The 20,531-nt window shown below is 42.2% G+C and overlaps 1 protein-coding gene across 1 annotated transcript in view; it reads right to left on the bottom strand.

The window, feature by feature from the left end:
* The window catches only part of FRMPD1 (FERM and PDZ domain containing 1), a 99,314-nt gene that overhangs the window by 19,387 nt on the left and 59,396 nt on the right, over positions 1–20,531 (bottom strand). The window contains exons 3-7 of the mRNA XM_007968691.3: positions 19,967–20,124; positions 19,038–19,140; positions 16,143–16,188; positions 8,060–8,167; positions 3,494–3,589 (exon numbers count right to left, since the gene is read on the bottom strand). Of these exons, the coding sequence (XP_007966882.2) occupies positions 3,494–3,589; positions 8,060–8,167; positions 16,143–16,188; positions 19,038–19,140; positions 19,967–20,124 (511 nt within the window). The remainder of the gene's footprint in view (positions 1–3,493; positions 3,590–8,059; positions 8,168–16,142; positions 16,189–19,037; positions 19,141–19,966; positions 20,125–20,531) is intronic.

Below are 20,531 nucleotides of genomic sequence, written 5' to 3'. Positions count from 1 at the left end.
CTCCTGGCTTTGTACAGGGATGTCCTGTGAACCTCCTGCCACCCATCTGTTCTCCACCTTGCATGTAGAGCAAACGTTGGTAAATGTAACCTGTGGAGCAAATCCAGCCCACTGCCTGTTTTTGTAATTAAGGTTTTATGGGAATATAGCCATGCGCATTTGCTACAATGGCAGAGTTGAATAACTATGACAGAGACCCTGTGGCTTGCAAAACCTAAAATATTCACTATCTGGCCCTTTAGAGAAGGTTTGCTGACTCTTGATCTAGAGGAATTTGTCTAAGCCTTGTACTGGGCATGCTCTCCCTTGCTCAAGAACATTCAGTGGCTCTTGATGGCTCACTGGCCAAAATCCAAACTCCTTAGCTTAATATCCAAGACTCTCAAGGTATCAGGTGCCAACCCACTTCTCCCACTTTATCTTCGACTGCTTATACCAATGCGCTCTGCCCACAGGAGCCACGCACTTGTCAAACCTGCCCATTTCTGGATCTTTGTTGGTGCTGTTCCTCATGCCTGGATGTTGCCTTCACACATCACTCCTGACCCACTCCAGTCAAAAGCCAATCTATCTTTCTACATCTGCCATGCGGGCTACCACTCCATTCCCCCAGAGGCCTTTACTTGCCACCCAGCTGGAAGCTTGCTCTCCCCTGAGCCTGTACCACATGGCTTCTGTCCTGCTTTCATGGTCTTAAGCACACCGTACCTCATTTCATTGGGATTTGTCCCCAAGTCTCATCTCCTTACCCTACCCCCACCCCAAGACTTCAGGCTTCCTAAGAGTATAACCTAAGAGTATAATTTCGCCGGGCGCGGTGGCTCAAGCCTGTAATCCCAGCACTTTGGGAGGCCGAGACGGGCGGATCACGAGGTCAGGAGATCGAGACCATCCTGGCTAACACGGTGAAACCCCGTCTCTACTAAAAATACAAAAAACTAGCCGGACGAGGTGGCGGGCGCCTGTAGTTCCAGCTACTCCGGAGGCTGAGGCAGGAGAATGGCGTAAACCCGGGAGGCGGAGCTTGCAGTGAGCCGAGATCTGGTCACTGCACTCCAGTCCGGGCTACAGAGCAAGACTCCGTCTCAAAAAAAAAAAAAAAAAAAAGTATAATTTATTTATTTGTTTGTGTATTTTATTTTATTTTATTTTGAGATGCAGTTTTGCTCTCATCGCCCAGGCTGGAGTGCAGCGGCACAGGTTCAAGCAATTCTCCTGCCTCAGCCTCCCAAGTAGCTGGGACTACAGGTTTGCACCCACCACGCCTGGCTAGTTTTTGTATTATTAGTAGAGGCGGGGTTTCACCATGTTGGCCAGGCTGGTCTCAAACTCCTGACCTCAGGTGATCCACCCACCTTGGCCTCCCAAAGTGCTGGGATTACGGGCATGAGTCACTGCGCCTGGCCCCTGGGTAATTTGTTGCCAAGTTATTGGTGATACAGAAATGCCTGGCACATAAAAAGTGTCAATAAATTTTTACTGGGTCAAATGACATATTCTTTTTCTTGATTTAGAGAAAAAGGGTTTTCTAATACAAGAACTTTTCTTCCCTTAGTAAGGGAAAGGGGAAGATAAGTCACTGATGAGCTGACAGTAATTTTTCCTTTTTTCACTCATAAGATTTATTTTTATCCACCTCTCTCTGTGTGGATAAAGGCTTTGCTTTAAAAAATTTGGCTACTACAGATAAATAAGATTAACCAGTATTATACTGGCTAAGTCCTTGTTCATTTCCCCAACTCTCTATCATCTTAAGTTTAATTCCCCTGTAATGTGGGCCTTTATTGTAAATTACCTCAAAGTCCTTTTGGCCACCAAAGGGGGACTTGCTTTAAAAAAATCAACCCTTCTATTCCGATCCACTTTGATCAAAGATGATGAAAGTAGAACTCTTGTCTAATCCATTTGCAGAGCTTCCCTTTTCTGCAGAATGGCAGAGTGACAAGATCCAGCACAGGGTTCAAAAACAGAACAAGTTTGAAGCCAGTTATGAGCTAGCTGACCTTGACAATTTTTGGACCTCTTGGGCCTGTTTTCTCACCTGCAAAGTGGGGATAACACTAGTTACTTCACAAGGTTGCTAGGGCATTAAATGAGATTGTACACAAGAAAGTGCCCAGGAAGAGTGCCTGGCATGTAGTAAACACTTAAAATCTATTCCTTCCTTGCCTTCCTCCTCTGGACTTGGAGTTCCCCAGGTTCAGAAAGCCCTTCTCCAGCTTCTTCTAAGTCACATTTAGGAAGAAATAGAATAGAGCATTTGGAGCAGCTGTAAGAATTGCCAAATGAAGGTGCCAGAGAGAAACACTAGATGTGTGCGTGCAGGTGCGTGTACATTGTACATATGTGTGCGTGCATATGCATGCGTGTGAATGTACTGTGCAGATGTATGTGTGCGCATGTGTCTTGGCTACTGTTTGTCACCTATAGATGCATAGGCCCTCCTGAACCTGCTCTCCCCTTTGTACTAGAAGAGCTGGGCTCAATGTTTCCTCTTACATGGTTTTTAATGTTTGAACAACTTTGCTTCTTCACTGCAGCCTCACTCTAACACTATTTACTCCCTTGTTTAAGAACTGTTAGCACCATACATTATTATCTACGGATAAAACTCAAGCTCTGTTGTTGCCTGGCATTTGAGGCCCTCCACAGCCACCCCTTCCACAAGAAAACAGCCTGTGCCCCAGTCCTGCTGAATGGTTTGCTATCTCCTGGGCAATTCCCATTTTTCTGGCTGTGTTAGTTCACAGGACTCTCTGAATGATACGTACCCTACCCTCAACTGCCCTGTCCCTACCAGCCCTTGTTGAAATCTCAGTTGTCCTCCAAAGCTCAGCACAGGTCCAACTTCTTTTCCAAGCCTTGTCTGATGTCCGGACAGGCTGGAACAGATGATACTCTTCCCCTTGCACGTGGCCTTTATTTCATCCTGCCTTGGACAACTGAGCATTCCCTGAATGTCCACCCTCCCTCAATTAGACTGCAAGCTCCTGAAGACAGAGACCACCCTTGACTAAGCTCAGTAACCCCTCTCAGACCATCTCGTATGAGGAAACTTGTGAAGTATAAGTTCAATTGACTTTAACAAAGAACAGAATAGGTAGCGCCTGGGCCTTTCCTGACATCTCACCTGGGTTTTTGACTGCTCTAGTGTTTGGGGTAGCAGGTAGAGTCACAGACAAATGGCAAGGAAGCCTGGGGGTTATGGGTGAAGGCTTAGGAGTTCTAATCTGACCTTTGGGCAAGTCACTTCATCTCTGTAAGTCCTGATTCCCACCCCCTAACCCCCACTCAGTTAAGATGGTGGTAAAAATACCATCTTTCTGGGTGGTTGTGCAACTAAATGAGATAACATGGTACTTGGCTTATTATTACAGGGTCTCAGACCATGGTGTTTGTGAGATCACCAAGACAGATGCAGGGCAAGATGCCTGGGGGTCCTAGCAGCCAGAACATTCTCTTGGGAAAAGAAGTCCAAGTTTATTTTTAATACCTTCACGGTTGTGTTTGCCTCAAACTTGAAAGCTTTGGTCTGTCCATTCTCCAAGTATAGCTTGAGCACGTTGGGCATGCACAGCAGAGAATTACCCTGGAAAACACAAGAGTATTGTTGTATCCCTGTCTTTTTTTATTCCTTGTGGAGACAGGGTCTGACTCTGTCGCCTAGGCTGGAGTACAGTGGTACGATCTCTGCTCACTGCAACTTCTGCCTCCCGGGTTCAAGCAAATCTCCTGTCTCAGCCTCCTGAGTAGCTGAGACTACAGGTGCACACCACCATGCCCAGCTAATTTTTGTATTTTTTTTTTTTTTTTTTTAGTAGAGATGGGGTTTCACCATGTTGGCCAGGCTGGTCTTGAACTCCTGACCTCAGGTGATCCACCTGCCTCAGCCTCCCAAAGTGCTGGGATTACAGGCCTAAGCCACTGTGCCAGCCTAATTTTTGTATTTTTAGTAGAGACAGGGTTTCTCCATGTTGGCCAACAGGTCTTGAACTCCTGGCCTCAAGTGATCTGCCTGACTTGGCCTCCCAAAACACTGGGATTACAGGCTTGAGCCACCGTGCCTGGCCTGTTGTATCCCAGTCACAGCTTTCCTGCCCCTGGGTATGACAAATCCTTGACTGTCTGGACCTGCCTGGTTTCGAGAGTAGGAGCCTCCCTAACCTCCTACCATGTCAGAGGTTCCTTCTTGGCACTTGGGAATTTCTCCAATGCACAGGCATGCTTTGTCAAGGGATACCCATGAGGACTGTCAGATATGACAAATGGTGGAGAAGAGTGAGCCCTTCCACGAGCGTACTGATAGCACTGCGCGAGCCTGTGCAATGTCTCATGACCATCAGCTTGCATTTTACTGCTGGCTGTACCCTTATGGGATCCAATTTGGCAAGCCAGATGACCAACATGTACACTGTTCAACATGGGCCTTTCAGAGATTCTTAGACTCTACCTTATAGGATTGGGGTGGGAGGGGGAGGGTAGGAAAGCCTCTCCTACCCTCATTTTATTGCTGCATTCCCTGTAATGAAATATCACCAAAGGGCGGAGAGATGCTCTCCACTACATTCACCCCAATTATCACCCTTGATGCATGAGGTCCCCTAAGGGGCTCTGCCACTCTCGTAGGGCTGTTTGGGGAAAAGGCACAGGACTGGTCTGTGTATGGTGGCCCCATGCCAGCTAGAACTCCTGGGATGGAGCAGGAGAGGGTTTTGGAGAATCTCCCAGTTCTCCTAAGAAATGAATTCGGAGTGTTTGGTTGCAAATACAAAGGGCCCTTGGGGCTGGTGTCCTCCAGAAGCACAAAGAGATTTTAGAGTTCCCAAGATCTGAGCTAGAATTGCCCCCTGCACTCATCTCTATAAAGAGTTTGGGTATAAAGCCCACATATGGTAAAACCTCATGTCTACTAAAAATACAAAAATTAGCTGGGCGTGCTGGCATGCGCCCATAGTCCCAGCTACTCTGGAGGCTGAGGCAGAAGAATTGCTTGAACCCAGAAGGCGGAGGTTGCAGTGAGCCAAGATCACACCACTGCACTCCAGCCTGGGCGACAAGAGCAAAACTCCATCTTAAACAAACAAATAAACAAACAAACAACCTGCCAGTTTTTTCAGATGAGACTATTGAATCTTCTAAATATAAAGGTGCTTATATCTTCTAAGCAAGATTCACAGTCATAACTTTTTTTTTTTTTTTTTTGACAGAGTCTCACCCTGTTGCCCAGGCTGGAGTGCAGTGGCGCCATCTCAGTTCACTGCAGCCTCTGTCTCCCGGGTCTATAACTTTTTTTTAAAAAAACCACAGTATTTTTACAGAAGAAAAAGGAAGATGTTCATATTCCAGTGCCATTTCACACTACATCAGGATGAGGGATTTCAGACCGCTTACTCTGCTGCCATCTTACTTCTCAGGTTTAGAGTCTTTAGAAATCTGAATTTTGGGGTGTCCCAAGTGGGAAATTTTTTCCTTAGTACTTTCTTTGTGATTTAAAAGGTTTACAAAGAATATATTCATAGCAACATTACATAACTACCACCACTTACTTTTCCCTAAGGCTTCTTCCAATTTTTACCTATATCTGTAAATAGTTTTTAGAGAGCTGCAATAATATAATATGCATGATTCTATGTTCATTTTCTACCCAATATGCATTTCATATACAATTTTTAGGTGGGTTTAATGTTCATAATTTTAATGCCTTTATAATATTTTATTGAGTTGAAATATCAGAACTGATTTCACAATTCCTCTGCCCTAGACAACTGAGCATGTTTTTCCATTTTGGGAGCTATTTAAAATGTTGATACTATAGATATCTTTAAATATATGGATTTTCACATTTAAATTATTATATAGACTAATAGGAATGCAATCTCTGGGTCACTTTTTATGGCAGTCATTAAATTTTGTTTTTCCACTCAAAAACATTTAAGCCAATTTATAAAGCCATCAGTAGTGCATGACTGTAATTACTTTCTCAGCACTGGGGCTTACATTTTTTCTCTGTTTGTGCTCGTTTGCTAAGTATAAAGTTTTACTTTTTAACATTTTTCCTTTGTATTTGTTTAACTGTGAGCAAAGTCAAACATATTTCAAATGTTGGTTTACTATCTCAGATCCTTCTTAACACAGTGATTGTGTATCTAAGGCAGTCTTATCATGTTCCAAGGGGAAAAGTTTAACAGCCAATTTTATCATCTTTTAAACACTTGAAAGGATGAACAGACAGGTTACAGGGATGAACTCTTACTTGTTTTGCTATCTCTGCCTTGTGCGGCTGATGCAGAGACTCCCAAAGATTCCCTGAGGTGCCCCAACCTTCCAAGTCTTCCCAGAGACACCTTTTTAGAACGCTGTTCCTTTAAACTCCCCAACCCCACCAAAACTCTGAGCCAGTTTTGTAGCCAGTTCAGGTGAAAGTTGTCCTTATCTGGTCCCCTCAGCATAGACAGCAGTGAATGGGAGGTCATGGCCATTTTAACAAATCAACCAGATGACCCTGTCCACACCTGTAGTGCCTTTATTCTCTACCTGTCCTGCTAACTGGTTCTCACCCTTACTACTCATCACTGTGCATGACTCTTGAGATGAAGAGTCATGTGTTGAATTGAAACTTAATTTTTTTTTTTTTTTTTTTTTTTTTGAGATGGAGTCTGGCTGTGTCACCCAGGCTGGAGTGCAGTGGTGCGATCTCAGTTCACTGCAAGCTCTGCCTCCCAGGTTCACGCCATTCTCCTGCCTCAGCCTCCTGAGTAGCTGGGACTACAGGCACCTGCCACCACGCCCGGCTAATTTTTTTGTATTTTTTAGTAAAGACAGGGTTTCACCATGTTAGCCAGGATGGTCTCGATCTCTTGACCTCGTGATCCGCCTGCTTCGGCCTCCCAAAGTGCTGGGATTACAGGCGTGAGCCACCATGCCTGGCAGAATCTAAACTTAATTTTCTAAAGAGACTCAATCCAATTTCACAAACATGACTCAAATATTGCCAACTGACAGGTGATTTCTGAGTCATGCATTAGGCCTCCCACTGGCCCCTTCCTGAACAAGTCCACTTTTCTCACTCAAGTCTATCTGAAGGTATGCCCTATTAAGTAGCAGGGCAGGTAGAAAATAAGTGCTCTGTAGATGTGGACCAGGTCGCCTGGATCCTTTGTTAAAATGGCCATAGCCCCCACCCCCTCTGACTCCCCCGGCCTTTGCTGGTCTCTATGGTGAGAAGACAAGATAAGGACAAGTTTTGACTTTAAAGTTTCAAAGTCTAATATTAAGAAATTCCGAATGGCAATAGTTATAGACTACTGGGGGAAAATGTATAAATTATGAATAAATGCGCCTTTTATCCAGCACTCCACATTAAAATCAAACTCTAGCCAACATTTTCCCTTTACAAATTTGTCTTCTGAACCCCCAATCCTGGGTATCTCCATATCAAAAAGGACTAGACAGCACGTCACAGTGAAAAACCAAAGAATCAAAGTCACATGGACCTGGGCTCCTGCATTTTCTCGCCATGTGATCTTAGAGTTAAGTCCCTTAATCTCTCTAGTCCTCTGCTTCCTCTTTTGTTAAAACATCTCCCTTGCAGGGTATTGTGATGACTAAGGACTGTGTACACATAAAGTTTAGGTCACATAATAGAGGTTCAACAGATGATGGGCTCTTAAAAATAAAAAGCAATCCCATCACCACTGGCACGATTATCAATAGATCACCTTCAGAGGGGATAATACATTTGAAGATGCACAATGAGAAATTAACTTTTGGAATCTGTTGAAATTTCATTGGCAGAAGAATGGAATCACAGAACAATAGAGGGCCAAACCCAGTGCTCTTCTTCCCAGTCCCCACCCATGGCCCAGAGCTCCCACCAGCTCTCCCAGTCCAGGGTCTGCAGGCGTCTGACTGGGAAGGTGCACAAAGCCTCTTGCAAATGCACTGCACTTCCTCTGCATCCTCTCTGCTGTGGAATTCCAGAGGTTCAGGGAGTTATGTGCCAGAAGGCAGCTCGCCAGCTTCATAAGGAGTAATTTCAATCACTTGACTAGTGACACACCTGGCTGTGTCCACTGATGAGCACTTCTTCAGCAAAGTGCACCTTCACAGGGTTGGTCTTCAGCCTGGCTCTCTTCTCCTCAGTCAGGAAGGATGATTTAGGGACTCCCTGAAAAACATTAACGTGATACATTTTGGAACAGTGCTTTCATAAAAGCCAGGTATATCTATCTTCTCATTTCTTAAAAACAGAAACTTTGATAGCTGTTGCAGATTCAATTTAAACCCACAGGAAAGGAGGATATCCCATTATAGGTATTTTCATAAAATCTAGGGATCCCAAGCCAGATAATGTTCTCATGTATCTGAGAATAGTTGGACATTCAGCATGGTAGCAAAATAGCTGTGACATGATGAAGACAAAGAGTTCTGGCCTGTGAACGGGACGATCTGAATTCCAACTCATGTTTTACTGCTCAATAGTTGTGAGAACTATCTCAAACTCAAATTCTTATGAAAGAAAACCAGGTAGGTGTGTAAAGCACAACAAAATAACTCTGTGTGACTTTGGTCCAGTCCTTGCCCCTCTCTGGCCTTCAGAGTCTTCCCATCTGTATAATATAGGAGTTAGTTGGGGTTCCCTGAAACTCTGACCCTTATGACTTACCCTTGGCCCCACTTTGCTCTTATCTTTTGTCAGGTACCCTCTTTTCCCAAAGAAGTGAAGAGAGTCATCACAGGTTGGTATGAGTATATGGTGAAATGTTTGGACTAGAATGTATCAGGCCAAATTGTGACACTTGCTGAATAGCATCTTACATGGTCTTCTAGACCAACAGGCTGTGACCTTCCTGGATGAAATCCTGACACACTATTTTCCAGCCTAACATCCTATGTTCCCTTGGTATGGACAGTCCTTTAGGTCAGCCTCTCGAATGTTTCCATGTGTAAGAGTACCAAGATGAAACTCTGGGCCACATTCTGTGAAGATGGGAGAAGAGATACATAACAACAATCAGGGAAACTCTTAGAAACAATGTTCGTAGACTCAAATACCAACAGACCAAATCCATGAAGTACATGAAGTGAACAAGTAGCCCTGAAATTTTAATGCAAAAAGGTAAATGTGATTCTCACGGATAACTGGAATCTTGGCAGGATAGGATTCATGACTATGACTCAACATCTCAAATATATAATTTGCTTTAAAAAAAATTAGTAGAAAAGCAGGGAAATAATAATGTTTGCAGAGAAGAAGCACACCTGTAGAAATTAGAGAAGGGATAGAAGGAATAAGAGAAAGAAAAGCTACAACCCAAAATTAGTGATAAGACTATCAGATTGCTTCGAATGAACTCAAGACTCCCATACCACTTGAATCTAACGGGCTTGTGGACCTATAACATGTAACAGCTCGTATCATCCATGGAACAGAGAATGGAAGAAATGTTAGGAGACTAAAGATGATCAAATATCAAGTTTTCCAGAAAATGAGTATGGAGGATTTAGGAAAACACATATTGGTAAGTTTGTCGTTAATTCTTGGCAAAATCAGGCTGGGTGTGGTGGCTCCTGCCTGTAATCCCAACATTTTGGGAGGCTGAGGCAGGCAGATCACCTGAGGCCAGGAGTTTGAGACTAGCCTGGCCAACATGGCAAAAACCCGTCTCTACTAAAAATACAAAAATTAGCCGAGCATGGTGGCACATGCCTTTAGTTCTAGCTACTCGGGGGGCTGAGGCAGGAGAATTGCTTGAATCTAGGAGGTGGAGGTTGCAGTGAGCCAAGATTGCATCACTGCACTCCAGCCTGGATGACAGAGCAAGATAATATCTCAAAAAAAAAAATATATATATATATATATATTCTTGGCAAAATCCAAGATAAGAGATGGAGTTACCAAGAACAAGTTAGAGCCAACCAAGTTCATTTTTCCTTTGAAGATAGAAGTCCATATTGGTAGACCAGGGTTCTGTAGATATAGCAGTATTCCTTCATTCTTGCAAAGCATTTGATAAGGTCTCCTATAAACCCCCTGTGGAAAAGGCCAGATGCAGTGCCATTAGGTGGATTCATAAACTAGTTGACATATACTCAAAATAGTTCTGATTTCTAACTAAGTAACTTAGTCTCAATCCTCAACAGTGATGTTTAGCAATGCCTTGGTTGAAGCCAGAGAGAGTGAACTTGCCAAACCTGTGAAGGACAGAGCTGCAAGGTGTCATCAGATATCAGGCAGCAAGAATTTTGGGGGCAAGATTAAGGAACTGGGAATCTATAAGAGGGTGCATGGGAAACTTAAGGACCAGAGATAGCTATGGGTCAAAGGCCAGGAAATCACCAAAAACAAATATAAGAGGGTATAAGGAGTTGGAATGTCAAGAGCTGCAGGGAATAAGATAAAGTGAGTGGTCAACAAGTACAACTACCGCCATCCCAAAGACTCAAAGGAATAAGAAATCAGGGGCAGAACAGAGGAGAGATGCAGAGAGAAAAGGAATCTGCAGGAACACTGTTGTCTCTCACCTTTGGGAGATAAATCCTGGAAGAATTGGGCCCAGAACTGGATCATGCTCAAGAAAATCAACTGGCAAGAAACTGAAGGAACTGGAGTAGACTTAGGCAGAGGAGGTTCCCTGACAGGAAGTCACTGGAGAATGACTACAGCTCTCAACTGTACAAATAAACCTTTCAGCCCCACAGTTCCCTGACTGTAAAATCTCAGCATGCCAGAACACTGGGCAAAAGCAACATGACAGGGATTAATGTGAAGTGTGGCATTGAGCATCCAAAAAATCAATTGCACAGAATTCAATTCAATTGCACAAGCATGGAATTGAAGGGACGTGGCTTGGAAGCTATTCCTTTGAAAACAAGCTCAGGATTTAGTTGGTCACCAGTTTCACCCAAGCCGACAGTGTGATTGAGCCTGCGAAAATGTTAACCCAATTTTGGGCTTTACTAGCATTCCTGGTGCATGTCCACTCCCCATGGTACTCAGCATTGGTGGAACTGTGTTCCTTTCTGGGTGCCACTATTTGGGAGGGTCACCATGAAATTGGACTCTGTCCAGAAAGCTCTCAGAGAAGTGAGAATTCAGAAAAACGCATCTATGAGGAATGGTCAATGGAACAGCTGTTTAGCCTAGAGGTCACTCTTCCAAATCTTTGCCATTTCATACAAAGTGGACTTGCTTGGGACTAGTTGGTGGGAGTCATAGGGAAGAAGGGCCATTCTTACATTTGGAACCACCCAACCATGAAACTGGCTGCTTTGAGGAAAAAACATGCTGACATGAAAATGTCCAACACACAGGCCCCACTGTGGCTCCTGTACTTTTATACCTGAATATATTGGCATCTAGAACATATAAATCACTTACTTACATCCACTTCAGCCATCTAATATTTTAAAGAGACAATTCAAAGAATATGAGTTACTCATTATTCTAGAACTTCTAAGCTCTCCCTGGATTCTAAATTAATTCATCAGAAAGCAGCAGACCTCAGCTGATAAAATCTCCTTGTGCATGTTTTTTACTGAACTAAGAGTTAATGTTTAAAAGGGCACTGAAAGGGACATGTTGGAAAACATTCCTATATCTTTTGGCAGTACCCTCTGTCCTGGGCTACACGCTGTCACTCATGAAGGCAGCAGGGATTACAAAGATACAATAGAATAGCATAACACTAAGGAATGTGGGTTCTGGAGTCTACCTGGAAAACAACACAACTTCACTGATTACTGCATGTGAGACTGTGGGCGTGTGAGGCCCATGGCATCCTCATCTGTAAAGGGGGGATAATGAGTGTATCTTCCTCGTAGCATTTCCTTTTGGTGCAAATTAAATAAGACATTAAATACTGGCATTAATATTATTACAAATAATTAATGTATTATAGACAATGAATATAGACAATACAGATCTACAAATTTAAATCAGAACCTTTTTCATAAAATTCTGTGTTCTAGAGAAGCAGTAATTAATGTTGCAACTGTGGATTTTAACATTCCTAATCGGTTTCAAGTAATTTGAGGACTCTAAGAATCGACAACAACAACGAGGCTCCTTGCTAAAGCAAGATATATATGATCATTTTGCAATGTTTTTAAAATTCTTCGGGGCTAGGCGCAGTGGCTCACACCCGTAATCCCAGCACTTTGGGAGGCTGAGGCAGACGGACCTCTTGAGGTCAGGGGTTCGAGACCAGCCTGGCCAATATGGTGAAACCTCGCCTCTACCAAAAAATATAAAAATTAGCTGGGCATGGTGGTGCATGCCTGTAATGCCAGCTACTCAGGAGGCTGAGGTGGGAGAATCGCTTGAACCCAGGAGGCGGAGGTTGCAGTGAGCCAAGATCATGCCACTGCACTCCAGCCTGGGTGACAGAGCAAGACTTCATCTCAAAAATAAATAAAATAAGATTAAATTAAATTAAATTAAAATTAAATTAAATTAAATTAAATTCTTGGGAGCAGTTCTGGTGAGAGGCCCAGGAGCAGGCTAGCCAATATTTAGGGCATTTCTCAGAGGTACTGATGGCCACAGACTGGGCTAATGGCAATTCTCCCTGAGAGACCTCCAGAGCACAGTATTTACGTTTCTCTCTTCCTGGAAATCTTGTAGGAATCTCAGGAGTGGTACTGGACACATACCAATTTTCACCTTCCCATACTTTTTATTATTTAAAGGATTCACCTCTACGCTGTTTCCCTCGCTCCCTGCATTAAGTATTTTCTTTTGCTCATTTCTTGGAAACAGATCAGGAAAAAACCTGCCTGATTAAGATTAAAATACTCTCCAATGAGAGATAACCAGCTAAATAAAAAGGACATCCTAACACCTGCACTATCATTTAAACTGATTAGATTTCCCTGTTTCCATATTGGTTTCATATTATTTAACAGACAAATTATGTTAAGAATAGAAGAACTTCCATTTATCGATACATAAAATACTTGGTCTGACATATTTATGGCAAACATCTTCATTCTAATTAGGTGGGTTTTTTCCTACTCTATTTCCAAGAAATAAAAACAAAAGATAACACTTGTCAAATACAGAGAGAGAAGACAACAATTTATCTGCTTTCTAGTGTTATGGAGTGTTTGGACCACAGAAGGTTTATATTTTCATGTAATCAAATCACCTTTGTTCCACTGTGCTTCCTTCCATGCCCTAAATGCGTAGGCAACCTTTCTACAGCCTGTAACCAGACAGACATCCATCCATATTGTTTGCATTTTTAGAGTTGAGACTGGATTTTTTCCAAATACTTAAACAAATGTCCAAGTTTGATTTCTTGAATAATTGCCTTTTCTCCCACAGATTTGGAATGCTATGTTTTTCACAAACTATACACACACACACACACACACACATAGTTTTTTATATATATATATATATATATATATATGGTCTCTCTCTATATATATATATATATGGTCTCTCTCTATATATATATATGAGATCTCTCTCTCTATATATATATGGTCTCTCTCTATATATATGGTCTCTCTATATATACATATATATGGTCTCTCTCTCTATATATATATGGTCTCTCTCTATATATATATATGGTCTCTCTCTATATACATATATATGGTCTCTCTCTCTATATATATGGTCTCTCTCTATATACATATATATGGTCTCTCTATATACATATATATGGTCTCTCTCTATATATATATGGTCTCTCTCTATATACATATATATGGTCTCTCTCTATATATATATGGTCTCTATATATATATGGTTTCTCTCTATATATATATGGTTTCTCTCTCTATATATATATATGGTCTCTATATATACATATATGGTCTCTATATATATATGGTCTCTCTCTCTATATATATATGGTCTCTCTCTCTATATATATAGTCTCTCTCTCTCTATATATATATATATATATGGTCTCTCTCTCTCTCTCTCTCTCTATATATATATATATATATATATATATATATATATAGTCTCCGTCACCCAGGCTGGAGTGCAGGGGTGCGATCTCAGCTCACTGCAGCCCCGACTTCCTGAGCTCAAGTAATTCTCTCACCTAAGCCCCTGCCAGTTATAATCATTTCGTTTTTGTTTTTGTGTTTGTAGAGATGGGATTTTGCCATGTTGCCCAGGCTGGTCTTGAACACCTCAGCTCAAGCTATCCACCATCCTCAGCCTCCCAAAATACTGGGATTACAGGCATGAGCCACTGCACCCGGCCTCACATACTATGTTCTTATACTAGCGTCTACTCTTGAACTTTTTATCTGATTACATTGACATGTTCAACATTTCACCAGTATAATACTGTTTTAATAATTGTAGCTTTGTTCATTTTTAAATCTGCCTGTCAAGGCCATCCTCATTATCCTTTTTAAAAAAGGTTTTCTTGATAAGTCTCACTTTGGTAAACTTTGTTAAATACAAATGAAAGTCCCGTAAGAGTTTGCTTGAATTTGTATTAAGTATATATATTAATATAATAACTGATCTATTAATAATACTTAGTCTTCCCATCAAGGAACATAGTATGTATCTCCTTTTATGTTAATTTTTTTGTATATGTCAGAAATATTCCAGTTTCCTCCACATGAGGCTCACCTATCTCTTTCCCTTAAAGTTTTTGCATTTTATACAACCTTTGTCCTTAAAGAAATAGCTCTTAGACTTAACAACATTACAATCTTTCTGTTTTCCAGAGGATCATTTATATTTTAATTTTTATTACTTTATTCTGTTTTATGTTTGTTTTATTAATCTTTTCTTCTAGCTTCTTGCACTGAATATTTAATTGATTTACTTCTGTATTAAATGATAAAACCACTCAAGGCTATGAATTTTACTCTGAGTATAGCTTCAACTGCACAAAATTAGTTTTAAGAAGTACAGTTCTGGCCGGGCATGGTGGTTCACACCTGTAATCCCAGCACTTTGGGAAGCTGAGGCAGGTGGATCACCTGAGGTCAGGAGTTCAAGACCAGCCTGGCCAACATGGCGAAACCCATCTCTACCAAAAATACAAAAATTAGCCCGACATGGTGGCAGGTGCTTGTAATCCCAGCTACTTGGGAGGCTGAGGCAGGAGAATCACTTGAACCCGGGAGGTGGCGGTTGCAGTGAGCTGATATCATGACATTGCACTCCAGCCTAAGTGACGGGAGCGAGAGTCCATCTCAAGAAAAAATAAAAGAAGTACAGTTTTAATTTTCAATTATTTTCTAAATAGTCTATAATGACAATTTTGCTTTTTCTATTTGACTCCATCTTTACTTAGGAAATTACATTTTTATTTCCGAATGGCTGAATGGTTTTTAATTAAATTTTTAATAGTTATTAGCTTCTATTTTATTATATTCAGAAAAAGGGACTTGCACAGTTTTTCATTTGGGGAATTTATTGAGTTTTCTTGGTAGCTTGCTATGTGGTCAATTAAATTAGGTTATTAAATGCATTATTAAAATTCCCTATGCCCCTCTTTTTTTATTTTGGTCTATTTGTGGCCAACGCTAAGAAGTACATATTAAAGTTTCTCACAATAAAAATTTTCTATCAACTTTTGAAAAACTATCTCCTTAGTAGTTTTTCCTTTAAAAATTTGATTATATACTTTCCCTAAATAATACATGAGGAGCCTCTTGGCCTGTGGTGGTTTAGGATCATCTATGCCACACCTTGCTGTGTGGTGAAACTTGGAGCCGATAAAACACTTTCATATCCAACATCTCATTTGGTCCTCCTAACAACCCATTAGACAGACAAGGCAGTTATTGTCATGACCACTATTTTACAAAAGTGAAACTGAGACTAAATGATTTTCCCAAAGTCATGCCACTCAAACCTGTCTTAAAAGTCCAGTTTGGTGCCCTTACCATCATCCTACTGTGTATAGTCATAGATCTATCTCCTCAGCTGGGCCAGACATTCTGGAGGCCTGCACCATATCTGTTTCCTCCACAGTACTTTCATGGAGGAGGTCTTCAGATAACATGGACTGACTGGCCACCCACTGCCGGGCAGCTGTCACCCTCCACCCTCTGTCTTCCCTGCTTACTTTATGAGGGATATCCTCTGGGGGAACAGGGTCTTAGGGCCAAGAATGGTGAAACTAACACACAGGACATAGAAAGAGATTTACCGATGTGCAGCGAACAACTGTGATTGAAAGAGACTCTTCCGCTTCCCTGAAAAAAGAAAGAATAAAGAAAAAAATTTAGTCATTCTGTGTGATGGATGCACGTGCATGCACACATGTGTGAGCATGTGTGTTAGGGTCAAAAAGACTGGCAGAATGAGTATAAAGCAGCCTCCTTTGCCTTAGCTTTTTTGGCTCAGCAAAACCGAGAAAGATATTGGGAAATGCAGCAACCTACAAAGGAACTTAAGCTGACCCAGAGAGCTCCTCCCACCTGGAGGGAATCTTCATATGGCCACCTCCACCATCTATTCTATATCTACAGCCACAACATTAATTAAGGCACTTAGCCTTAATTTAGTCCCATATAATGAAGAACTCATCTAGTAACTACTAGTTATATTTATGTCCCCCAATTTTTTTTTGTTTTGTTTTGTTTTGTTTTTCTGGAGACAGAGTATTGCCCTATTGCCCAGGCTGGAATGCAATGGCGCAATCTTGGCTCACTGCAACCCCTGCCTTCCCGGTTCAAACAATTCTCCTGCCTCAGCCTCCCAAGTAGCTGGGACTACAGGTGCCCGCCACCACACCCAGCTAAGTTTTGTATTTTTAGTAGAGATGGGATTTCATCATGTTGGTCAGGCTGGTCTCAGACTCCTGACCTCATGATCTGCCTGCCTCGGCCTCCCAAAGTGCTGTGATTACAAGTGTGAGCCACTGCTCCTGACCCTAAAATATTTTTAAGAGAAAATATGGCAATAACACAGATAACTTAGGTTGCTATTTCAGAAAACTCATGCTAAGCATTTCACTAAATGGAATGAATGTCTGTGGATAACATTTATCAGATAAAAGCCAAAGGGTTTATGGTGTTTGGGCACACAGAGTGTAATGAGCCCAATCATATAATCAAGATAGTGGACATCTCTGTCTTGCATTATCTCTTAGATTTCAAAAGTGATCAAATCAAGCAGATAACTGCCGAACGTCTACTTTATATTAGCGGGTGGAACAGAGAAAATCGATTCATATTTTCCTTTCTCTCTGCCACTGCTATCATGGAGAAGCAGTTTGCAAAATAATTTCATTTGCCTTCTTGCAATATGAACATTTAGGCCAATTGCTGCTGGTATGTTATTTCCTCAAATGGATAAACTCAACCCAAGATGTCTAAGTGTCTGGGGACTTCCTCTTTTCCATTTTAAATGAGAACAGGCCTTTTCTGAGATAAATCACAATAAACCAAAGTGCAAAGGCTCTAAAAGGACATACCGGCCTCGCAGCTATTTGGAGGAATTTGAGATGTTTTCTTGGCATTGTTGTATCATTTTGTTTTGCTTTGTGTTTTACCTTTACACGTGACACTGAATAATACATGCTGTTTTTAGACACTGGGAGCTAAGCTAAAAAAAATGAAGGCATCCTGGGATTCTCACATGCAGAGGTCACAAATGCACAGCACACCTCAAGTCACGCACCCCTGCTCAGAAGCCGTCAACTGCTCGCCCATCCAAGGGGAGAATCACACTGAAACGTGCTGTGCTGTCATTCAAGACCCTCCATCACCCGGACTTCACTTCCTAGAATGTTTCTTCAGGCAAACTGAACTGCTCAGCAGCCCCTACTTCCCACCCTGTTGCTTCTGCTTACCTCTTTGCCTGAATCACCCTTCATCTCCATCTTTTGGACCAAATTTTACCCAGCATTAAAGACACAACTGAAATATTTCTGCGCCTTTCCCTGTTTTGTCAACTTACAACTTCTGCCCAAGTTGGAGGACTCTCCAGCATTTACAGTGTATTTCCTCGGCTTTTCTTTTTCTTTTTCTTTTTCTTTTTTTTTTTGAGATGGAGTCTTGCTCTGTCGCCCAGGCTGGAGTGCAGTGGTACGATCGTGGCTCATTGCAACCTCTGCCTTCCGGGTTCAAGCGATTCTCCTACCTCAGCCATCCGAGTAGCTGGGATGGGGAGACCACTTGAGCCCAAGAGTTCAAGACCAGCCTGGGCAACACAGCAAGACCCTATCTCAAAAAAAGGGAAAAAAAAAAAACAAATTAATACCATCCCAAAGCCAGATCAGCCATTCATAAAAAAGCACAAACTGAATTGTATATATATCTTCAAGTTAGCTTTCACCTACCTCTGCTTCTCATCTCTCTTTATATTAGTCATTAGAACAATGTTGAATGAAAAATTTAAAATCCAAAGCTTGCATGTGTCCTTAAAATGTCTGCTTGTCCTCTTTACTCCTATTAATGGCACTCCTCCATCTTAAAGTCTAGGTTGCCAATTCCCAGCGCTAACCATATTCACTCATTTAACTGAGCACCCACTGAGCCCTGGTCTCAGGAAATCATTGTCTAGGTAGAAAGTGAGGCATTTCCATAAGTCACAATGACACCAGGCAGAAGGTTTGGAGGTGCTACATCAATGAAACTACATATATGCCAACCAAGATGCACCTGCAATTATATTTAAGAAGAGATAGCAAGAGGGATACAGAAGAACAGATTTGGTATCAATTTAGTTCAATCTTTGGCATATGTTACAATATGTCTATAAATCCTTAGAGGGTAGGGCCTATGGGTTATTTATGATCATTGCATTCCCTGCAGTGCTTAGCACGGTGTCTTGGGCATGGCAGGGCTTTGACAAATACAGCACTCTGTGCCTCCCAAGCTCTTTTGTAGGCAAGTGAGAGAGACTGGACTACAACAGCCACTAACAAGAAGGCGTTTTAATAGATAAAAACAGCCGTTCTAAAACAAGGCTGTTTTTGCTGCTTTAAAGGATACTTAGCCTTATTAAAATCAGGGGATCAGTTATGCCATTCCTGTTGCCCATCTTTGTTCTTTGATAATCTGTGCAATTCTGTATATAATGGAAGACCATTTAGTACCTGAGAATATTGACTGCTCGTTCCCAGGAAAGGTCTTCAGCAGGCTCATTGTTCATTTGGAGGATCTGATCACCAGGGAAAAGCTTGCCATGTGCAGAGCCTCCTGTTGGGCAGAAAATAAGTAATTGGTGCTCACGCCGGGAGGACCCAGACTCCATGTGTAATAGCAGCACAGCTAAATGGCAGCCTGATCCAGTCCCCAGGGGCACTGGCTCACTACTCCACCTTCAGTCAGGCTTGGGCTCATGTGGATCTTAATCTTCCTGTTTATAAACCATGGATAAGATACCTATCATCTATCACCAACTTCCGGGGATGTTAGAAGACTATCCTGAGAAAGAAAACTAGCCAGAACCTTCTAAATCAACAGAGTTGGCCAGTAAATCTACTCCATTCATCTCTAAAAAGCTCTGGTGTGTATGTGTGTGTAAATAGAAATTAATACATTTTAATGAATCCCAGATTAACACACCTCAAGTATGAAGACAAGCACTGGACTTTCCCCACCTGCTCCTCTCCACCCTGGTACAGCCTATATTTCACAAGGTTCAAGTGAAAACAAATCAATAGTTTCTATTACTGTCTGACCAGAAAGTATCCCCAGCTAGGAGCAGGTGGGGTTCAAAGAGGAGGGCAAGCTTAGCCAAATACTTTCACTGCCCCTGAGACCAGCCAGGGAGCCATGGGTGGGCAAAGCCCTAGCCAAGGCCAGCGGGAGCCTGGGGTTTGGAGCGGCAAGTGCGCTTGAGGCTGTTCCCTCCCAGCATCAAGGTAAGGTGCAAAGCCCAAGACAGAATGAGGTGTGCCTTGTCTAACTTCCCAGGGTAGGATTTTCGGCATTTTGTTGTAGGATAGAGAGATCAGGGAGATGTGGGGCTATTTCCCCTTAAGAAACCAAACTTCTTTCTCATTTCCCAGTCATCCCCTACCTGCTGTGACAGCCACCACTGTAAGGGGAAGGCTCTCAGAAATGTGAAATCCATAGTCCTGGAGGAGGGTGTCTTTGTCTATCTTTACTGTGTGCCGCACAGGGATGAGGGTCTGAGTTGGGTTCCTGGCGGGCCCATCAGCTGCAGCAACTTTAGCCCTGGAAGAGAACGACTATGTAAAAAACAGAAAGAGAAGACTCTAGTTGTTGGTCATGGACTGGGTCAGCCCTAAGCATCATGGAGAAAGATGCAAGCTGAGCAAACACCATCTCTCCTCTTGAGATAAATAAGACACAAATGCCACTCGCAGAACTTAGGACTGTCCTCTAAAAGAGAAGCCGTACAGACAGGCATTCTTAATGAGCTAATGTTAAATATCTAGAAAGCGCCCATGAAGTGCTATGGACACACAGAGAAGGGGGAGAGCAGTTTCAACTTTGTAGGGTGGGGAATAGGGAATCAGGGACACATCTGGTACTCAGAAGAAGAGGTGGCATTTGAGCTGCACTCTGAGACATGTCTAGGGTATGCCTACATAGCCCAGATCCTGGCACACAGAAGATAT

Source organism: Chlorocebus sabaeus, chromosome 12 (assembly GCF_047675955.1).
Source record: "Chlorocebus sabaeus isolate Y175 chromosome 12, mChlSab1.0.hap1, whole genome shotgun sequence".
Taxonomy (NCBI): Eukaryota; Metazoa; Chordata; class Mammalia; order Primates; family Cercopithecidae; genus Chlorocebus; species Chlorocebus sabaeus.
This window is presented reverse-complemented; position numbering and strand designations above follow the sequence as displayed.